The sequence below is a fragment of the Staurois parvus genome, unplaced genomic scaffold, assembly GCF_062004578.1.
Source record: "Staurois parvus isolate SC_StPar_1 unplaced genomic scaffold, SC_StPar_1.0 ptg000114l, whole genome shotgun sequence".
In the NCBI taxonomy this organism is placed as follows: domain Eukaryota; kingdom Metazoa; phylum Chordata; class Amphibia; order Anura; family Ranidae; genus Staurois; species Staurois parvus.
The window spans coordinates 7,299,947-7,319,128 of record NW_028317910.1 but is presented as its reverse complement, the minus strand read 5'-3'; the positions used below and the strand labels follow the sequence as shown (position 1 = coordinate 7,319,128).

Below are 19,182 nucleotides of genomic sequence, written 5' to 3'. Positions count from 1 at the left end.
AGCAGCCTGTGTAGTGTGTACCTGTGACAGAAGGGGAGTCAAGCATGGTGAGTTATTGTTGGCACTCTCTCTGTGTGGTCTGTTCCCCATACCAATGCGAGCAGATCAGCACTGCAGTGGTACCCAGGCTGATAATAGGTACGGAAGAGTTAATGTAGTACATGCATAGAGTCAGCGCTAGGTGCATGGCGGGATTCATTCCTTTACTGGAAGAGAGGTAGCGGAGATACACTGGACAGGTGGAGATAGGTTCTGTGAGTCCCTCCTAAATGCAATAAGTGACTGCAGTTGTGTACATTCACAAGGGGCTCAAGAGAGTTAACTAGAGTTCAGTCATCTGTTCAAGTGTACACAATGTAGGCCATCTTTGAGTTAAAAGTCTGCCCTAAGGTTGATTTATCCCTGAAAGTGCCCCCTGCCTTGTCCCAGGGCATTGATAAGCACGATACTGTAAAGGTACCCCATGTGTAAGTCGAGTGACCCTGCTCAAGGTGCCCAGCGTAGCCCAGAAGAACCCACCCCAGGAATAATCCTGTCATGTGACCCACACTTGGTGCCCAATGAGGAGGGAATTATGGAGGAAGTAACATCCACCTAGTAACTGCTACCCTTACATGCATGTGCGGGACTTTGTGTAAATCGCACACTTTCCCACACCAAAAAAGCACTGCTGTTTACAGACATGCTGGGGTGCCATTTATTCTTAATGGCACCCCCACACACATTGGAAACCACATCAGATTTTCTCATACTGGGCTGCTGGGCCTGCACAGATGCAGCCACAGGGAAACCACAATAATGTGGCCTAATATAAACAGATGTTAAGTGGCCTTCCCTAAACTTGAGGTGTGCTGCGGTTATTTAAAAAAATATATAATAAAACATCAAATATAATGCAAAAAAACAAATCTAAAAAAATTACATGTTACAAAAACAAAGTAAAAGCACTGTTACATGCAAAATAGTACAGATGCCTCCTATCTCATCTGCATTTCTTCCGCTCACAGGTTTTGCTGACAGTGATGCCACTTCTGTAGGACTTTTATATTACTGGGATCTGGAGATTTGCTTCTTCTATCACATGCTTCTGAGACATGAACTTTGGTGACTTTGGTATAATGCTATGAAAACAGCTAGGACATTGTTCAATATCTGGACCAAAAAAAAAAACTTAAACAGCAAACAACTAAGAAATTTCTGGCACCACAGACCAAAGCATCCAACCTCCAATCAGCAAACACAACAAATAACATTGTGGGAAAACAAACAACCAATTTAAAGACTGAGCAGATCAAAGGTTGAGAAAGCAAAGATGAATATTCAAACCAGGTTCTCAGTGGGAGAGCCTTGTGGTATGTTGGTTCTGTAGATAGGGAGGGACTACAAGCCCGAGAATGGCGCTAAAGGCTTGTTAGAATGTGTGGTTCCCGAACAACTAGAGAGCCACAGATTATTAATACCATAGATGAACTATATGGAATATACAATACTAAATCATTATACAGCAGTGAGAGTAAAATGTTAATAAATAGCTCATAGAACTTACCAGGTTGGAGTTGGTGGCATTGGAGTCATCCTCAGGGAAGGGGATATAGATAGCTAAGGCCACACAGTTGGCAAAAATAGTCAGCAAAATAATGATTTCGAAGGGTCTGTGGGAAGGGTTAAGGCCATACACCAACATGATGGGAACAATATATAGGGTAAACATTGTAAATCAACATTATCATTGTCATCATTTGCCATACCTACATCAGTCACTAAAAAGGTATTAAAGTATATCTAAAGCCAACACCTTTTTTCAATATTGTAGAGAAGATTTAAACACCCTTTTGAGATTTTTTTTGCCATCTGTGTCCCTTTTGAGAGTTTGGGAGTTACATAGTTATTCTGGCTGAAAAAAAGACAAAAGTCCATCCAGCTCAACCATTACAAAAAAAAAGTTATAATCCTATACCCACAGTTGATCCAGAGGAAGGCAAAAAAACAGCAAAGCATGATCCAATTTGCTTCTGCAGGGAAAAAAATTCCTTCCTAATCCCCCGAGAGGCAATTGGATATTCCCTGGATCAACTTTACCTATAAATGTTAGTATCCAGTTATATTCTGTGTATCTAGGAAAGAATCCAGGCCTTTTTTTAAAGCAATCCACTGAGCTGGCCAGAACCAACTCTTGAGGGAGTCTATTCCACATTTTCATAGCTCTCACTGTGAAGAAACCTTTCCGTGTTTGGAGATTACATTTCTTATCCTCCAGACGTAAAGAGTGCCCCCTTGTCCTCTGTGATGACCTCAGGGTGAATAAATCTACACCAAGTTCACTATATGAACCACTGATGTATTTATACATGTTGATCATATCCCCCATTAATATCCTCTTTTCAAGAGAGAATAAATTCAGTTCCTCTAATCTTTCCTCATAGCTGAGCTCCTCCATGCCTCTTATCAGTTTGGTTGCCCTTCTCTGTACTTTCTCCAGTTCCCCAATGTTCTTTTTGTGAATTGCGCCCAAAACTGAACTGCATATTCCAGATGAGGTCTTACTAATGATTTGTACTGGGGTAATATGATATCTCTCTCTATACCTCTTTTAATACAAGAGAGAATTTTGCTCGCTTTAGAAACCGCAGCTTGGCATTGCATGCCATTATGAAGCTTGTGATCTACCAGAACTCCCAGATCCTTCTCCACCATTGATTCCCCCAGTTGTACCCCCCCCCCCTAGTATGTATGATGCATGCATATTCTTAGTCCCCAAGTGTAGAACCTTACATTTATCAACATTAAACCTCATTTGCCACATAGTTGCCCATTTACACAGTGCATGGAGGTTGGCTTGTAAATTGGAGACATCCTGTAAGGACATTATTCCAGTGCACAGCTTGGTGTCATCTGCAAAGACTGAAATGGTATTTTTAATCCCAGACCCTATATTGTTTATAAATATATTAAAAAGTAAGGGTCCCAACACTGAACCTTGGGGTACACCACTGACAACCTTAGACCATTCAGAGTATGAATCATTAACCACTTTTCTATCCAGTAGAGAGACAATAGATACAAGAGCTGCTCAGAAGAGCCCCTTATTCCTCTTAGCATAGGTTTCCTAAGTGGAAGCAAACTCTCAATCAACATTATTTCTAATTCTTATGGTGCTAGGATTAGTAAACAGATAGGAGGTTTTATTATGTTTACTTATTTTAAACCTTTTTTACATTTCTTCAGTTGCTTTCTGGTTTCTGCTCTAGGCCAAAATTATGTCATACATCCCAGTATTCATGAGTATTCATTTTCTTTTATTAGAAGGGGAGAAGGGTTTCTCAACTAAACATACCCTCCTGCTTGCATGTCTGAGCTAAGGGAAGATGGATTCTAGGAAGTACATTCTATGTGAATTATCTGCCCTTACTCAAGATGGCCAGGACTATAAATGCTAAGGGGGTGTTTTTAAAATTGATTTCACAACAAAGTAAAGATCTTGGACTTCCCATCATTTTCTGTACCAGTGAAAATGGTCTCAGAACATATACATAGGGTAAATCTCCCTAGGGGGGTACACAGACTGCAATAAAATTCAGCCAGGCAATCTAACATTTCTAAGAGTAAAATAACTTACATTTTAAAGTGGTTCTAAAGGCTGTTTTTACCTTCCGAATCCCGATCCAATGATGTGCACAAGAGAAGATGCTCTCCATGGCCTCTCTCTCATCATTGGCTGGGACACAGCAGTGGGAGCCATTGGCTCCCACTGCTGTCAATCACAGCCTGTGAGGAGCAAGTAGGGAGGACTGAGCCATGCTCTGTGTGTCCCATAGACACACAGAGGTGACTTGGGAGCAAGCACACACAAGTAGCTTGCTCTAGGGGCACTCAGCAAGGGAGAGGGGCCTGAAGCGTTGGCGAGGACCCGAGAAGGGAAGGATCAGGGCTGTTCTGTTCAAAACAATTGCACAGAGCAGCTAAGTATGATGTGTTTATTATTTAAGAAACAATCAAGCCTTCTGGAACCACTTTAAGGCCATAAAAAAGTGCAGAATTATATCCCAGAGAAAAAGGAGATTAAATATAACTAAGACACCGACTGACTGTGAAGGAAGGATGTCCAAGGCGGTAAACACAAAAATGAAGATAGTAGATTTTGATCAGCTTGTCTTCCATGACAATCCAGAACTCCGGCTAGATCAAAAAATGCAGATTGTTTCTAGTCGCTGTTGCCTCCGGATGGTGCAGAGTTAATCGGGATCTCTGCTGACAAAAACCATCTGGCAAAGTAGATGAGGCAATTCACTCCGAGATCCTCCTCACATGTCAAATGGTGTCATGCCAGAATAAGCATGACAGTCACCCTAGGTTATGGTTAAACCCTCCAATGTGTCTGAGACCACCATTGCTCCTTCTCTAAGGGTCTGCAAACCTAACGTACAACTTTTAAAACCAATACTAACATTCACAGATACACAGATAAAAGTTTGTGAGATTTATAAGACTTACTGCAATAAAGTTCTGCTGATGAGTTAATTTTCTGTACACAGGTAACTTCTTGTTCAATAAACAATACAAAAGCATCAGAAGCAATTTAAGCCTCATGCACACTGGGCGTTTTAAAAACGCCAGTAGTGTTAGCTGTATAAAGTTACATGGAAACGCAAGTTTTTCCACTTTTTTTAGTGTTTTTGCATTAGCGTTTAGCCTAATTATTCCAGGTTTAGCCGTGTTTTCCTGCGTTAGTGTTTTTTAGCACAAAGAAAAAAAATTGGCTCAAAAACACTTGAAAATGCCAGATTGCCACATTTTACCATGTTTACCAGCGTTAGAGCATTTTTACAGCTAAAAATTCCTCTTGAAAACCACTTGTTCTGGGGTTTTTTTCTAGCCAGAAAATGCCCCTGCCAAAAAATCCTGATTAAAGCCTATGTGGGCATGGACACATAGGATAACATGCTGGGGAGTTTACTGGCTGTAGAAAAAAATGCCAGAAGCCAAAAACAGCAGCTGTAAAAACCCCCAGTGTGCATGAGGCCTGAGTCTTCATGCACACTAGACGTTTTTACAGCGGCTGTTTTTGGCTTTTGACGTTTTTTCTACATCCAGTAAACTCCCCAGCATGTTATCCTATGTGTCCATGCACACATAGACTGTGATCAACGTTTTTTGGCAGGAAAAAACCCCAGTGGGTTTCTAGAGTGGTTTTTTAGCTGGAAAAATGCTCTAACGCTGAAAAACGCAGCAAAACGCAGTAAAATGCAATAAATCACAGTAACTCGCTGCAAACCAGCGTTTTTGGACTTTTTTGACCAAAAAACAATTTTTTTTGGTCAAAGACAACTCTAAAAACCGTAAACGCAAAAAAACGGCACAACGCCACTAAACGCTAATACAAAAACACTGAAAAACTCACGTTTTAACATGACTTTACACCCTGCTGGAACCAATACTTTCCAAGGAGGTAAAGATAATTTTGGAAAAAGAAAGAGATAAAAAAAATCTTTAAAGTAGAACTCGAGCAAAAAATAAAAATGGAATAGTCCACTAAAAGATTACATAACAAAAACAGCTATTGATGCAATATTCACCTTCAGTCCAGAGATTACCCCTGCACAGTACTTTTTTTCTGTCACTATATGTCCTCAGTCTGATGGCCAACATCATTCAAACTCCTCTGAGCCCAGGTTGTCCTAGACCTGCTCCCTGCCTATAACCGGACAGTGAAAGGAGAATCAGCACAGTGATGAGGTCATATCTCTTTCACTCTGTTCTCTCCTCCTATCAGCATGTTTCCTATCAGCACACAAACTGACTGGCTACTTGTGCTGTTTCCTCTCCTCACACTCACCCCTGCTGTACAGGGAAGGCTGATACCCGGTCAAATTCAGGTACTTACCTTGCTTATATTTAGAAAACACATTTTATGATATATTAATGATTACAGAGCTGCATTATTTTATGTCTTCTATATCTGCCAGAAGTTCAGCTTTATTATTAATTCTCAAGAATAAATTAAAAATGCAAACAAGTATTTCAATTTAATTTAAACATAGATTAAGGTATTTCCAAAGCCTTTGAAAGATCCCTTTAAATTATTCCCCTCTCACTTCCAGTTGTGTCTCTAGGATAGGAATTGAAGGTTCGTTCAAACTGGTCACAGATAGCAAAAAAAAATGACAGGGGTTTTAACCCTTCCCTACTCTTTACAAAAATCATAACAATGTTTTATATAGAGATATACTTTAAAATTGAAGTAGAACTAAAGGTAAAACTCTTTCTTTTAAATTTGGATAGCGTACAGGAGGGTTATAACCCCTATTTTCTGCCATATGTGTCTCCTTGGGGAACTTTCCCTTCACTTCCTGGTTAACAGCCAAAACAGGAAGTGATAGAAAATCCCTCCAAAGTAAGGGGATCCCTGGTTTTCACAAGAACTAGTGTCCCCATTAGAAGAATTCTCCTCTATTCCTGTTCTGGTGATATTCCAAAATTTGAGATTGTCTTTCACTTTCATTGATAAAAGAAAACATAATAAAATAAAGAGGGTGAATCTCCCTAATGGGGGAACAAACATGAATAAAAACCTAAGAGGGGTTCTAATCCCACTCTACTCTATCCAAAACGTTTGGCCTTTAGTTTCACATTAAAAGTGTAATGGTTCTTAGAAATGCTAGCATGATCGATGACTTAAAATACACTGGTTTACTATATCCCTGGTGGCTATTAAATGAACAGACTGACTTATGAATGGACATAGAAAGGATACTTCCACTCTACGATGCTGATGCAGGCTCTGCGGATGGGGTTTTTCAGAGTGAGACAGAGTAGCGCCCGCGGGGGCCGCGTTGCCGTCGTGGCGCCCTGTTTTTTTTGCTTGCTGTACTGCTGCCTTTTCCTCTGCGTGGAACTAACGGTGGATATGGTGGCGTTGGCAGCACTGCCCATTAATTTGGCCTGCCGCGCAGCATCGATTGCAGCTTGCCAGGAGAGGGCAGCACCTGGGGAGGGGATATGCTCCGTGGCAAGGCCAGGGGTGGAGTTCATGGTGCCCAATGCTGGAAGAGGGTTTGTGTAGTTAGAGCCTGGAAAGGGAACAGAAAACACAAAGGTTACATCAGGGATTATATCACATTATTATCGCTATAAGCATTACTATTATTCATGTCGGTAGGAAATAACAGAATGTCCCTGTGATGTCCTTCCACTGATTGCTCATCGGCAGAGCAAACAAGGCTGGATCTACAAAAACACATGTGGATTTTATTCCCTGCCTCAAATATCTTTCTTTGCAAAGTGTTGCAAACGTGAGACTGACACAGTCTGCCATTTTGTTAAGAGTAGCCATGTTATTTCCTCATTCTCCCCCCCCCCCTCACTCTGAGAGGCACAGTGACAGATGTGTGTGTGTTAAAAGTGTCACAGGCCAGGTCCCAGCAGGGAGCCACGAGGTGCCTCACTGTCCCAAGAACCTGTGCCATTTCTCACCTCGGAAGAGATAAGACAAGCTTTTTCAGGAGTTAAAAGAGATTCTGACCTAATGCACCTAATGCAGTGTAGGTGACAGAATCAGATAACACTCCTCAAAATCCATTTTTCCCCTATTTCTCATATCTTGGAATATGACAAACTTACATAAAAACCAGACATACCGTCAGATTGGCTACAAGGAGCCGAACAGTTTGATGGGTCACTCGACTCGTCTCGCATACACAGGAAAGCAGAAAAATAGATCTCGTGAACCGTTCAGTATAGAATTACATAATTCATATCTAATCAATCCTCAGACTTGTCTGCATAATAATCTACCCGCGGGTGGAATGTCACTTGTGCAGATGTGAAGTTATGGGCCAAAATATGAGTTATGAAAGATTTTGGCTCTAGTTTAGGCCTTTGCCCAGACGTTTCCTCCCAAACGGGGTATTGGTCCTTTGACTTCAGCAACACCCCCTGCTGGGAACTACAAATTGGGCTGTCAGGCCTAAGATTAGTTGAGTTGAAGCATTCTCCCATTTTTCCATCATAACATAGGGAGATCAAAGCACCCTTCTGCTCTGAAACTTGGATCTGCTAACCCAGGACTTTGGCAAGTACTTTAACCCTTTCACCTCTCCCTGATATCTCTTTGCTGTGCTAGGGTTCTTTGTATATGTATATATATATCTTAGTTACATCTTTGTTCTGTAAATATTTTTATTGCTCCTGTTTGACCTTTTAGTAATAAATCTTTCTTTCTGAAAGTGTTGAACTGTTTCTATAGCTCTGTATTGCAACTCACGAATTCCTGCCTCTAAAGAGACGCTACTATGGTTGTTTAAACCTCTGTATAACCGTCCTGCGAACCGTTTTATACAGATGATTATCTCCATCTTTATAGTGTTATAGCTTATAATGCCGAGTTTCCTCTTTCTCTGTACAAAAAGGAGGTGGTGGCAGTGTGAAGGGTTGATTGCGTAATTAACCTGACCCAGTAACGATCGCTCAGGCTGCCGGTACATTGATCTGTATCCATTAGCTGGAAAATCGTTGTGCAGGGTGCAGCTGGGTGTGGCATTGTTACGCACGTCACATTGTGGTTTTAGATTGGCTAGTCCTTCGGTCACGAGTTTGGTGAGAAGGACTGGGGTCTGACGCCGCAATCGTGACACAAAGTCAGTCTTGATTTTTCAGCAAATAATGTGACAATATAAAGGATACTTTCGAGTGGAAAAATGTCTGGATAACAGTTTTAAATTCTTTTTTATGGCTTACCTGTAGTGTACCTATACCCACAACTGTTATAGGTAGGATCTTACTTATTTATTGATGTAAACGATAAACTCTGTTCACCTTTGTGGATTACAATATCCAAAAAGTTTATTTTCGTATACTGATATAAGAAAACCTGACTGGGGTTCTAACACTTCAAAACTCCATCCAAAGTTTAGAATAGCTAAACTTCAGCCTTCCCTTTAGTCTTTCTCAGTTGTACAGGCTCCTCTCCTGTTCTGAATTGCCTTCTCTGATTTCACTGCACACTGTGAACTTCTGACAAAGTACATTAGTAGTTGAAACACATAAGATAGTGTCCACCTCATTTCCTGGCTGGAGGACATCCAGTATCATCTAGCACTTTCCTTCCCGGCTTGAGTGTCCTTGGCCCACCATTCATTCACTGGATTTAATTTCTTTCAATCGTGGAGGCTCAGCAGCACACGTGGATGTTACCTTGTGCAGCCCTTATGCAAATGAAGCCTGCCTAGAATGGCCACTCCTCCAGACTGATGCCCTCCCATAATGGCATTCTGATATCTGCATAACTCCTCCTGAGAACAAGCGCAGTGCTGGAATGAAGGCTGGAAGCTCTAGGGAGGAGTGCTACAGCAGTGTGCTGTGATGTTTTCAGGCAGTTATGTACAGCGCCCTGATGGTCTCTCCCACCAGCCCTGATCTGCCTGCATTGCAGTAAGAAGCACAGAGACAAGTGACGTTATCACTGGGTCTAAAATAAGGTCTGGAATGAAAACAGAAATGTTTAAAGAGTAAGGAGGAACCAAGGTAGATAAATTACACAAATTAAACTTCAGCTTTAAGATCTAAAATCAGTTTTGGATGGAGTGTGGAAAGGTTAGAACCTCTGTTGGGTTTTATTGCTGTCTGTTTGTTGATGGTGAGACAGCGGTATGTGATATAGCTATAAAGAGATCAACCGGGCAATCTCAGCATAGCTAAAATGTAGACTGTATAGTAATAGAGCAGTGATACAGAGGCTCTCATTGGTTGCCTTGGGCAGGACTGACCATCAAAAGACAACTCTTGAGAAGTGTGGTCAGCTGGTGTTCATGGGTTGAGAGCGTCGGGCACTGTTTTCTGTTTTCTGCTGTTGTTCTGTAATCGAGCTGATGAAACGTGCACTCTAATTATGGAGGCGATAGTAAAAACATGTTTACAAGACTATAATGATAGTAGCTGACAGCACATCAAGGACAAGTTTAATACGAGGACAGACAAGCACCCCAGGGATACTGTCATTTTAACACGACGTTCAAATCGCTGTCAGGTTTTTCCAATCCAAAATGATTTTTTTTTTAAATTTTTACAAACAATCCCAAAAAAATAACTGACATCTCAGAATTCTCACGGATGTGTCGCTATGACAACACTGAGGCAGCCGGGATGACAGATAGTTTATTGCAGTAGTCTTACTGGTGATGTTTAAGTGCTAAACTTATATAAAGATACATAATTATTGTAGGTGATAGGAGTAATAATAGTTGGTCACTATTTAGGGAGTGGAGTGATATATGACAGTAGGAGAGGGGCACACACTAGTTGGGAGGCTAATAGGAGTTAAAGTAGAACTGAAGGCAAAACTTTTTTTTTTTTAATTTTGGATAGAATAAGGGAGACTTATAACCTCTGTCAATTTTTTTTTTGCCAACTGTGTACTATTGGGGAGATTTCCTTTCACTTCCTGTTCTATAGCTATGACAGGAAGTGAGAGGAAATGCCTGGTATTCACCAGGGTCACAAGAACTAGTGTCCTCATTGGAAGATTTCCCATCTATTTCTGTTCAGATGACCATTCAGAATTTGTGATTGCCTTTCAATTTTGGTCACTAGGACAAGTACAGATTGTGAATCTATCTAACAGGGACACAGACAACAATAAAACATGTCATTATTTTGAGCAATTCAAAGATCACATACACTCTGGCTTATCAAGTGGATTATGGGTGTTTCACATCATTCAAGAATGGCATGGTAATATATGATATATACACACTATAGTGCCAAATGTATTGTGATGCCTTCCTTTACACATACATGAACTTTAATGGCATCCCAGTCTTAGTCCGTGAGGTTCAATATTGAGTTGGCCCACAGTTTACAGCTAGAACAGCTTCAACTCTTATGGGAAGGCTGTCCACAAGGTTTAGGAGTGTGTCTATGGAAATGTTTGACTATTCTTCTAGAAGCACATTTGTGAGGTCGGGCACTGATGTCGGACGAGAAGGCCTGGCTCGCAGTCTCCGTCTAATTCATCCCAAAGGTGTTCTATCGGGTTGAGGTCAGGACTCTGTGAAGGCCAGTCAAGTTTCTCCACCCCAAACTCATTCATCCATGTCTTTATGGACCTTGCTTTGTGCACTGGTGCGCAGTCATGTTGGAACAGGAAGGGGCCATCCCCAAACTGTTTCCACAAAGTTGGGAGCATGAAATTGTCCAAAATCTCTTGGTATGCTGACGCCTTAAGAGTTCCCTTCACTGGAACTAAGGGGCCAAGCCAAACCCCTGAAAAACAACCCCACACCATAATCCCCCCTCCACCAAAATTTACACTTGGCACAGTGCATTCAGGCAAGTACCATTCTCCTGGCAACCGCCAAACCCAGACACATCCATCGGATTGCCAGACAGGGAAGCATGATTCGCCACTCCAGAGAACACGTCTCCACTGCTCTAGAGTCGTGGTGGTGTGCTTTACACTATCTGATGCTTTGCATTGCACTTGGTGATGTAAGGCTTGGATGCAGCTGCTTAGCCACGGAAACCCATTCCATGAATCTCTCTATGCACTGTTGTTGTGCTAATCTGAAGGCCACATAAAATTTGGAGGTCTTTAGCTATTGACTCTGCAGACGGTTGGCAACCTCTGCGCACTATGTGCTTCAACACATGCTGACCCCGCTCTGTCATTTTACGTGGCTTACCACTGCATGGCTGAGTTGCTGTTGTTCCCAGTTGTTTCCACTTTGTTATAATACCAGTAACAGTTGACTGTGGAATGTTTAGTAGCCAGGAAATGTCACATATGGACCTATTGGACAGGTGGCAACCTATCACGGTACCACGCTTGAATTCACCAAGCTATTGAGATTGACCCATTCTTTCACAAATGTTTGTAGAAGCAGTCTGCATGCCTAGGTGCTTGATTTTATACACCTGTGGCCATGGAAGAGATTGGAACACCTGAATCCAAAGATTTGGAGGGGTGTCCCAATACTTTTGGCAATATATTGTATATACATACATATACAGTATATTGGAAGCACAAGAAATATCTTTAAAATTAAACAAAACATGCGATTTTTCAGTATTGGATTGAGCAAGAAATGGTTAGATACCCTTTGAAAGTTCCTTTTTCCATGCCTGTGCACCATTTAGGAAAATTCCTTCACATCTTATCTAGAGATGAACCAAGAAGTAAGGAAAAATATCTACAAAGTAATCCTTTTAGAAAACTGGCACTAAATTGGGTGCCCCTTTGGGAGATGGTGACACCTGGACAAACAGAAAGGGCAATTTTCCCCAGGGGGACACAGACAGCAATAAAAACCTAACATAGATTCTACACTCCATTCAAAACTAAACTTTGACTTTAGATACACCTTAAAGTGATTGTAAAGGCTCCTGTATAATTTTCTTCAAAATAACAAACATTTTTTACTTACCTGCTCTGTTAAATGGTTTTGCACAGAGCAGCCCCAATCCTCCTCTTTTCATGTCCCCCATCGATGCTCCTGACTACTCCCCCCTGTCGAGTGCCTCCATAGCAATCTGCTTGTGTGTGTGCTCACTCTCGAGCCCTGCTCTGTGTGTCCATAGACAAAAAGAGTGCGACTCAGCCCCCTGCTCCCTCTCCACTGGCGGTGATTGACAGCAGTAGGAGCCAATGGCTCCCACTGCTTCCTCTCTGTCCAATGAGAAGAGAGATAGGACCACTTTAAAGCTGAAGTTTAATCGCTTTACCACTGCCATATAGCAGAAATACTGCTACAGGGCGGCAGGGGTGCACAAAATCACATATATATATATATATATATATATATATATATGTGTGTGTGATTTTGCATTTCCGGGTAGGGGTCGCACGTGGCTCCTCAGCTGTCAATCAACAGGTCCCTAAATTTATGATGAAATTTGACTTTTTACACTTTTTTATTGGAAATGTTTAATAGCAAGAAGTCAAAAATATTGTTTTTTTTATTGTTTATTGTTTTTTTTTTCCCCAAAATTGTCAGTATTTTTTTGTTTATAGTGCAAAAAATAAAAAACACACAGGCAATCAAATACCACCAAAAGAAAAAAAAGGACGTAAATTTCCTTTGGGTGTTGCATGACCACGCAATTGTTAAAGTAACGCAATGCCATAATGCAAAAAATGGCCTGGTCAGGAAGGGAGTTAGATCCTCTGGAGGGCAAGTGCTTAAAGTTTTGTTATAGGCAAATAATTTGGGATTTTCTCTCACTTCCTGTTTTAGCTATGAGCCAGGAAGTAAAGGAAAAATTTCCCCCAACAGAAAACTAAAAAAACTGACAGGAGTTATAGCCCTTCCCTATTCTATCCAAAATTGAAAAAAAAGTTTTGCCTTTATTGCCACTTTAATCTACAGATATTTCCTATCCCTGGTTCCTTCTTACTCCCATATCAATGTGCCATAACATTTTTAAATAAAACATCTCTGTTTTGATGGCATACCTTATGTTATCACTGTTTCTCTGTGCTTCTCTATGCAATACATAGTACATAGCTTCCTGAAAATATCACAGCACCCTGCCTCAGTACTCCTCTCAAGTATACTTAGTCCTGATATAGGCAGCAGGCTGCCTCTTAGGAGAAGTTATGCAAATATTAAAATGCCTTAAAGAGTGGATGTCAGTCTGGAGGAGTGGGACAGGTTGCATTTGCATATGGAACTGATATCTAAATAATGCAAGGAGAAATGTTTTATTTAGAAATGTTATTGACACATTGATAAAGAGAGCAAGTTACGATCAAGCTGGGGAGGAATGAGCTAGATTATGTTGGACGTCCTCCAGCCAGAAAATGAGTTAGGCTCTCTCTGACTGGTTGCAGCTTCTAATGCACAGTGAGAAGTTCACAGTGTGCAGTGATATCAGAGTAAGCAATTTCAGAACAGGAGAGGAGACTGTACAACTGCACAAGACTGAAGGGAAGTTCAGATTTAAATTGTGATCTGATTGGGTCTGCTCTCATGTTTCCTTTTGAACACAGCAGAGACCTGCAGGGCATCTTATAAGCTCCCAGCATTTTTTCTACCTCATCGCAGGCCTGCTTTCTGTCTTCCCGCCAATGTCAGGTGGACAGGCAATGCGTTGCTGAACCACTAAGCAGGACATTAGCCTGCCGCCACTCTGTCACTGCGTTCCGTTTGATCCGGCTCCAGCACGCAGCTCGCTGTCACTCCTAAGAAGGTAAAAGTGAGGCTGCTTTGTATGCTGAGCGGATGCACATCAGCAGGCATTGGGCAGGCTTCCTTCTTGTTTTTCTCCTTTGGTACTGTGGCTAAAAATAACCCCCATGTTGAGGATACTGACTGGAATGTGAAACGTGTAAGCATTGGAAAAAGCGCAATTATTTATTCCTGTGCACTGAGACGCAGTCCAGGCCTTGTTGTCAGGCCCTGTAATGCTGGGGAAGGGTGACAGATCCACAGGTGATAAAGAACAACAAGGCCAAGGTGGGCCTACAGGCTGCTATTAGAAATCTATAGAGAGATCAATAGGATGATGCACATATTTCTGAAAATACTCTTTGTCTGGCTGTTCCTAGCTATAATTCCTCGGAGTCACTGACCAGGACAAGCATGGAGCAACTGCATCTTGGAGGGAATAAACAGAACACCTTGTTCAAACCAAATCAGTGACTTGGGAAGAAATGATATGAAAGTTCCAACATGACATCCAGTAAACAAGCATTTTAGAAGGTCAGGAGAGCAATAGCACTGTCCAAAGTCCTCTAATGACACATTTACGTGAAAAGGAGATTTCATGATAATGCTATGTTTTTGTATTTCTATCCATCCAGTTCTGAGTTTTACACAGCTTTGACACAACATAGTCCTGTCTGACAGACCTGGTTTATCTATGTTGAAGTTCATTACCACTTACAAATTATGTAATTTCCCAAGCCTGCAATTGTACTGGATGTCCTTAATCTGATGACCAGCATCATGCAATCCACTTCTTCTGAGCCCAGGTCATCCTAGACCCGCCCCAGCTTGTGACTGGTCAGCGAAAGGGGAAGCAGAATAGCGATGAGCCAATTTCTCTGTCACTCTGCTCTCTCCTCCTAATAGCATGTTACTTGTTAACACATGAGCACTGTAGCACAGCTAACTGGCTCCTTTTCTGCTTCGGCCTCTCCCACTCACTTTCTGTTCTGCAAAAAACCTTACAACCTAATGGTGCTATTATAGGTATTATGTGTGTGTAGACAGAAAAAAATAGATAATGATTTTGGATTGTAGTAGGAAAATTTTAAAACCAACTCCAGACTTCCCTTCAGTCTTGCACAGTTGTACAGGCTCCTCTCGTACTGAAATTGCTTACCCTGATTTCACTGCACACTGTGAGCTTCACACATTGTGCATTACAAGCTGCAGCCAGTCAGTCAGAACCTGCCTCATTTCCTGGCTGGAGAATGCAATGAAAACGGAAACATTGTATTTATTTAGTTTTATTTATCTTAAAAAGGGAAAGTAAATAGAAGTAGATAAAATATCAGCTTTAACTACTTCCTGTCCATAGGATGTACCCAAACATCCTTGGATGGGAAGGGTAATATCTTGGCCATCACTGCAGCAAGATATCATTTTATTCTGCGTCTTATAAAAGTAATTTGAGCCGCTGGATTACTTTTACAGGCGGTGGAAGGGGATCCCCCCCTCACACCGCCTTTGCCATGCTCTCCCCTGCGGTTGGGGAGCCTGGTTAGGATGCGTCCAACAGCATCCTGTTCCTGACACACAATGGAAGGAATGGCTGTTGTTCCTTCCACTGTGCGACATCAGAAACCAGAAGCAATGAGGATTTTGTCACTTCCGGTTTCAAGCTCAGAAAACAAGCCATTACTGCTGCACTAAAAAAAAACTATTTATCATAAGCCCTGCACAGTGACCTCCACCCCCATCTACATGGCATGCTTATTGGAAACCTAAAATCACCTGCTGAGAATTGATTCATACATACTGGCACTTCTGCACACATATTTTTTGTCAGTAACTTGCAATTTTAATCCAGAATTTTGAAAAGTGCTCTGACTGTTTAAAGAGAACTCCTTGATTGTGTTCACAAATGTCAGACACAGATCAGCCCCATGATGGAGCCACTCACTTTACGACTGGATATAAAGTTACAATCAGTGCTGTAACAAGTTCATCCAGTGCCCAGGGCAAAGATGTCATATCCCCCCCCCACATCATGGGTGGAGTAGTGGGAGGGGCAAACAACAGGGAAACATATGTGATGGTTATGGCATACGCTACAACAGTGCCAATGGTTGTGGCACTATCTTCATCAGATGGAGGGAAGGGGGGTTGAGGAGGCAGCTGACTGCAGTCCTTCTAGCTGCGGGTCTCATTTTACTGGAGTATGTGCTGGGTACCCTCTGATCAACCCCCCCGCAGTCCTACTAGCTGTGCCCCCCTGCTACAATAGAGATAGTGAATGGTGTGTGCAATGAGCGGACATATCGGAAGCTTTACACTGTACAGACATAGGGGCTGTTCTCATTGCAGAGGGGAGAGAGGGTGATTTGTAGTACTCGAGCAGGCAGAAATTCCGCACTGTCCTGCTGCTCTTCTGGTCGCATCCACTCTCCCTTTCTTAAAGTGATACTAAAGGTTCATATTTTTTTTGTAAAATAACAAACATATATACCTACCTATTGTGTGCAGTGGTTTTGCACAGAGCAGCCTGGATCCTCCTCTTCTCGGGTCCCCCACAGGCGCTCCTTGCTCCTTCTTTCTGTCAGGTGCCCCATAGCAAGCAGCTTACTATGGGGGCACCCGCTGCTCAGTGTGTCCCCGCCCTCTCTCTCTCCTCATTGGCTGACTGGCTGTGATTGCAGTGGGAGCCAATGGCTCCTACTTGCTGTCTCAGCCAATGAAGAGGCAGAGACCTGGGACAGCCGAGGCTGTTATGCACATCACTGGACCTCGATTAGGTTCAGGTAAGTATTGAGCGGGCTGGGGGCACTGTTGCACACAGTAGTTTTTTTACCTTCATGCAAAAAATTCATGAAGGTAAAAAACCTTCAGCCTTTACAACCACTTTAATGTAAACAAGACAGCAGATCCCGGCAGCTGGGGTATTCAGAGGAAAGGCAGGGAATCTGCTAAGCTTATGCAGTGAGCTCAAGTGCGCCCCCCCCCCATATAACAATATTGTGCCCAGGGCAAGTGCCCCTTCTGCCCACACCTTGCCCTGGTTACAATGTTGCAGTCTGATCGCTATGGGAGGGGAGACTGAGTAGGTACTCCCTCCTGCCTGCAGCAGACTGATGTTATCATCTCTGCCTAGGCACTAGGCAAAGTCATTGAATTTGAGCTCATGAACAGCATTTCAATAATAAATGTCGAGCTTTTCTGAAAAATCATACCGATGTTGTATATTGTAATATGTCCGGAATGAATGCAGGCAGAATTGTAAAGTTACTGACAGGTCCAAGATAAGATTTTTTTTTTCTTGGTACCCTGTTTTGGAGCTCTCCTTTAGTGTTTCTTGTATATAAATATAAAGTATTGAACTATTTACATGATGTAATATTTGGTGTGAGCAAAGACAACTATGCAAATTGTATTTTCTCAACGTGCCGGCCGTGCGCCTCTGCTTACACAAAGCAATTAATCTCATCTGACATTGATTTTCTGATGCTAAAAACAAACGCTGGGATGATGACGTCGAGATGCAGACTTTGAACTTTGCTTTGCCATGTGGGGTGCTTGCTCTTCCGCTTTCATAAGAAAATGTAATAATAGAGAGCAAATATAGACCTGGAGCAACACATTGTGTGCTCTCCGCTGAATATTGCTTCTTCCATGTGGCCAATCGTCAGCGCTCTGGGGCTTAAATCACCAACCCATTCTAAGATATCAGACAGCCATGCAACTGCTTTGTTTCCTACCAGGGTCATTGCACCACAACCTACTATTTTAGTGTTTCATAGATGATGGATAGTTAAATCCACTGACAGTCTCTTATCTCTCAGGCTTTATGGGTAAGAGTTTTTTACCTGAATTCCTGAGTCTGCACACCTACTGTGCCCTATATGAGGGATTCTCACTGTCTCTGTCCTGAGTTCTCAGGACTGCACACCGGCTGTTCCCATTATAAGATGTCCCCACCGTCTCTCCACTGAATTGCCAGGTCTGCACACCTGCTGTGCTCTATATGAGGGTTTCCACCATCCATGCACTAAGTTCCTGGATCTGCAGCTGGGAACTCCGCTGGGAAGGTTGGGAACATTGTTTTAGATTTCAGTTCAGCTCGCTGGAAGTGACAAGGACATAGCATTTCTGGAAGGATCAACAGGTATTTTATGTACTTGCCGAAAATGTTCTTAGCCTAAAAATGGAAAACTAATGCAGTCACCACATCTAAGGACTGATAAGGCGGCAATATAATACATTAAACATTGTAATTTTTTGAAGTTGCAAAAACAAAAGATCAATAATGATAATAAAATAGCCCAGTTAGCTAGTTACTACGGAATACACCAGCAAAGGAAATACATCGCAAACTCTAGCACTGAGCATGTATAAAGTGAAAATGACCCTAAAGCCAAAGCTTTTTTTTTTTTGGATAGCGCAAGGGGCTACAAAAACTGTATCTGCTGACTTTTAAAATACAACCACTTACCTGTCCCTCGGTCCCGTGGTGTGTCCCCCGCAGCCCGTTTCACCGACCGTCCTGTATTGCAGGAGGTCGGCATCTTCAGCGTGGGCACCCGGCTGTGACTGTTTGTGGCTTCACAGCCGGGTACCCATTGCGCATGCACGAGTAGCGCTGCACTTCATGAATGGTCCTGTAGTCTTCTGGGACCTGTCATGTGTCCCAAAAGACTACAGGAAGGGAGGGAGGACACCTTCCGCTTCCGATCGCCTAAGCGATCGGACCGAAAGTGGGAGAGGGTACCTGTCAAATTCGGGTACCCGCTCCCCCCTGCCCCCCAAAGGTGCCAATCCTTAATGGGGAGTGGGGGAGCAGTCCTTAAAGCGGAACTTCCCCTTTTGGGTGGAGCTCCACTTTAACCTTGTCCTACTCCAAAACATTGAAAAAAATTAGATTTACTTACACTTTAAAGTGACACTAAACAATATCCTTATTCTACATAAATAATCCAAACACATGCACTACTTAATGGACCTGTAATCTATTTTTCATGAAATTGTTTCTTACTGTGTTTTTCAGCCT

At 42.2% G+C, this 19,182-nt stretch overlaps 1 protein-coding gene across 6 annotated transcripts in view; it reads right to left on the bottom strand.

Annotated features, from left to right (window-relative positions):
* CACNA1C (calcium voltage-gated channel subunit alpha1 C) overlaps positions 1-19,182 on the bottom strand; it is a 481,720-nt gene that overhangs the window by 341,532 nt on the left and 121,006 nt on the right. For all 6 annotated transcript variants that reach the window (XM_089671829.1, XM_089671831.1, XM_089671828.1 and 3 more), the window contains exons 2-3: positions 6,752-7,067; positions 1,547-1,652 (exon numbers count right to left, since the gene is read on the bottom strand). In XM_089671829.1, the coding sequence (XP_089527955.1) occupies positions 1,547-1,652; positions 6,752-7,067 (422 nt within the window). The remainder of the gene's footprint in view (positions 1-1,546; positions 1,653-6,751; positions 7,068-19,182) is intronic.